This window comes from Orycteropus afer, unplaced genomic scaffold (genome assembly GCF_000298275.1).
Source record: "Orycteropus afer afer isolate SDZICR_OR568_19922 unplaced genomic scaffold, OryAfe1.0 scaffold00354, whole genome shotgun sequence".
Classification (NCBI taxonomy): Eukaryota; Metazoa; Chordata; class Mammalia; order Tubulidentata; family Orycteropodidae; genus Orycteropus; species Orycteropus afer.
The window spans coordinates 1603038-1606800 of NW_006921941.1; the positions used below are offsets into that span (position 1 = coordinate 1603038).

A 3763-nucleotide genomic window follows, 5' to 3' on the forward strand; every position below is an offset into this window, starting at 1 on the left:
TCTTCTGCTAGTTGGGGTTTAGTCCACTTCTGTGTCCTTCCCTTCAAGGCTCAGGGGTCCAAGATTATCTTCTGTGTCTGTGTTAATTGGTTTGCCTTTTCTTTGTTGAAGAGGGTCTGTGCAGTCCTTCTGCCTAGTCTGCCATCTTGCTGGAACTTCCCCTTCCATCTTCTTTTGATGCTTCCTGCATCATTCAGTATTTTGCCTATAGAATTTTTTAATATTGCAACTTTTAATATCGCAAGACTTACATTTTTTCCTCAATTCTTTCAGCTTGAAAAATGCCGAGCCTGTTCTTCCCTTTTGGTTCTCTAACTCCAGGTCTTTGCACATTTCATTATAATCGTTGGCTTTGTCTGCGCAAGCTGCTCTTTGACATCTTCTGTTCAGCTCTTTTATCTTGTCATTTCCTCCATTTGCTTTAGCTACTCTCTGCTCAAGGGCAAGGTTCAGAGTCTCTTCTGACATCCATTTTGGTCTTTTCTTCCTTTCCTGTATTTTTAATGACCTCTTGCTTTCTTCCTGGATGATGTTCTTGATGTCTTCTGGTTTTCGGTCATTAGTATTCAGTGCATCAGAGCTGTTCTTTAGATGGTCTCTAAATTCAGGAGGGATATATTCAAGGTTGTGTTTTGGCTCTTTTGGCCTTGTTTTAATTGTCTTCAAGTTGAACTTGCATATGATCAGTTGATGGTTGGTCTGTTCCACAGTCAGCTCCTGGCCTTGTTCTGGCTGAAGATATTGACCTTTTCCATCACCTCTTGCTACAGATGCAGTCAATCCAATTCCTGTGTACTCTATTTGGTGAAGTCCACACCTATAGCTGCCATTTGTGTTGTTGAAGAATGGTATTTGCAGTGAATAAGTCACTGGTCTTAAAAATTCTATCATGCGATCTCCAGCCTTATTTCTGTCACCAAGGCCAAATTTTCCAACTGCTGGTGATTCTTCTTCATTTCCAACTTTTGCATTCTAGTCACCAGTGATAATTAATACATCTTGATTGCACTTTCAGTCAATTTCAGACTGCAGAAGTTGGTAAAAGTGGTTGGTGCATAAATTTGAATAATAATAGTATTAACTGGTGTTTCTTGTAGGGGTAATGGATATTATTCTATCACTGACACTATTGTACTTCAGGACTGATCTTGAAACAGTCTTTGTGCTGATGAATGCCACACCATTCGTCTTCCGTTTTCATTCCCGGCATTGTAGATCACATGATAAGGTTGTCTGATTCAAAATGGCCTGATGTAGCCCTTCAAAATACTCCCAGGCTCTTTAAGGTGCCCCCCTCCCCGCCCATAATTTTCATCTCTTTAACTTTCTGTGTGCTGCATTTGGTTAACTAGTTGTCGTATAGTCGATTCCCAAACCCTGTGTGTCATAGTTGAATGGTGCTCCAAAGGGTTTCCAGTCACTGACATTTCAGAAGTAGATTGTCAGGGATTTTTCCCAATGGGTTTCTGTGTGAATCTGAACCTTCAGCCTTTTGGTTAGTAGCGGAGTGTGTTCACCATTTACATCACCCAAGAGACTCAACATTTGGATGTTGTTGTTGTTGTTGTTGTTGTTGTTATGTGCTGTCGAGTCGGCCCCGACTCATAGCGACCCCTCCTTGGGTTTCCGAGGCAGTATCACTACGGAAGTAGGATTGCCCAACCTTCCTTCCGAGGAGTGGCTGGTGGGTTTGAACCGCCAGCCGTCTGGTTAGCAGGCAAGTGTCTTAGCCACTATGCTACCAGAGCTCCCTATAGTAACTTCCAATTCAGTTACTATTTTTTTTCTAGTTATATTAGAGCTAATATTTATCTCAGTCTTTTATATGACTTACATCTAGATTTTAAGGTTGTTTTTTTTTTTTTCTTGTTAGTACTCATTTATTCTGGACACATTGCTGCCTTTTTACTTTATTAATTTTTCTTTTTATGGATGCTGTACCTTTAGCTCTCAGAGGCTCTGCAATATTCTTATTTCAAAGGCCTTTTAAATTATTTGTAATCTAATTTTGAGTTGGAGTTTCGTTTTCTTTTTGTGTGCATTCTTCTCTCACCTGGTGTTTTGTGATTATCTCTCTGCATTGCCCCCTGTGGCTTCATCTTTAGAAGAAGGTTTTATATTAGAATATTGGGTTCTTACTCTGCAGGATTATTAGTAATAATGAAGAACCAGCTTCTGAACCAGTGGGTGGCTTGACCTAGGTACTTGGCTCTTTTCCAATTGCATGACTACATCCTTGGTTGGTGGTCTTGGATTTTAGTGCCATCTATCACAGGTAAGAGAGCTCCACTGAAACCCCTGATTTCACAAAATGAGCCAGACTTTAGTTCCTGCTGCCCATGCTGAGTTCCTTTTGGTCCCCATTATCAGGGTTAGTTTCTTAGGTCCTACCTATGTAACATCATGTCTCTGTTCGCTTATCTTTAAGTGAGAATAATAACTTGGACAGTGGTTGTGAAGTTAAAATGTTATTATATATATGGAAGTGCTTGTAAGTTAAGAAGAATGATCTAAATACTAGGTTATTTTTATTATTGTATAATCATAGTGATTGTGTTACTCCATTTAAATCTGCTTTTGATTTTAGGTTGTTCCATTGGCCTGTCATGTATGGCAGCAGTCACTATATCAAAGCAATAATAGAACACAGATTTCCAATACTAATACGGTCTCTTTGGAAACAACTCAGTGGGGATCTGGAGATGACCAGGTATGTCTTCTGTAACTGGCAAACTATCTCCCTTTGATAAACACACAAGAAATTCTGATTAACTGTGAGAACGAGAAGAGGTGAATTACCCTAATATTTCATTTTTTTAATAGATCTTTGACAAACCTAATTATATAGAACAGCAGTTCAGTTTTTTACCCCCTTCTCAGGACCCCTTTTTAGCCTTTAAAATTATTCTAAATAGTTTTTGTTTATGTAAGTTACATCTATCAATATTTTTCATATTAGAAATTAAAACAAATTTTTAAAAGTTTTAAAATAACAAGCCTATTATATATTAATAAGGAGCTCTGATGACGCAGTGCTTAAGGTATTTGACTGCTAAACACACTAGCCACTATAGGGAAGGAAGACTGGGCAATCTACTTCCGTAAAGATTTACTGCCTCGGAAACCCAAAGAGGGTCGCTAATATATTTTAAAATGAAAAATGACTATTTTTCTGTGATGGAAAAATTATTTGGGAAGAATGGCATTGTTTTATGTTTTTGCATATCTTTTTAATGAACAGAAAATTAATTTTTTAATTAACAGAAAACTGCTGGATCCTTTTTATTTTTAATTGTGCTTTGGATGAAAATTTACAGAGAGCAAATTCACTTTCCATACAGCAGTTCACATACACTTTGTCTTATGAAATTGACCATAATTCACCATGGTACAACAGCTCCCCTCCCACTTCTTCCCGACAGTCACCTCTTTCCTGTGTCCACCCCTCCATGCATCCCTGCTCCCTGAGCTGTCTCCCATGATTGTTCTCTCCAAGGAGTGTTTCTACTTCAGGTACATGTTCAACTCCTCTGCCTGTGTTTTTTTTGGCTGGAAGCCACAGATGTGGCTAGGGGCCATAGTGTCAGTGGTTCCCACAGTCCCTATCAGACCAGCAAACCTGGTGCCCCCCCCCTTTTTTTTCCAAATGATTTTGAGTTTTGTTCTGCATCTCCTCTCTATCCAGGATCTCTTATATAGATCCCCCTCCAAGTGGTTGACAGTGGTAGCCAGGCACCATCTAGTTCTTCTGGTCTCATAGGCT

The 3763-nt window shown here is 39.2% G+C and overlaps 1 protein-coding gene across 1 annotated transcript in view; it reads left to right on the forward strand.

The window, feature by feature from the left end:
- The window catches only part of ALMS1 (ALMS1 centrosome and basal body associated protein), a 303819-nt gene that overhangs the window by 71990 nt on the left and 228066 nt on the right, over positions 1-3763 (forward strand). The window contains exon 2 of the mRNA XM_042782512.1: positions 2588-2710. Within this exon, the coding sequence (XP_042638446.1) occupies positions 2588-2710 (123 nt within the window). The remainder of the gene's footprint in view (positions 1-2587; positions 2711-3763) is intronic.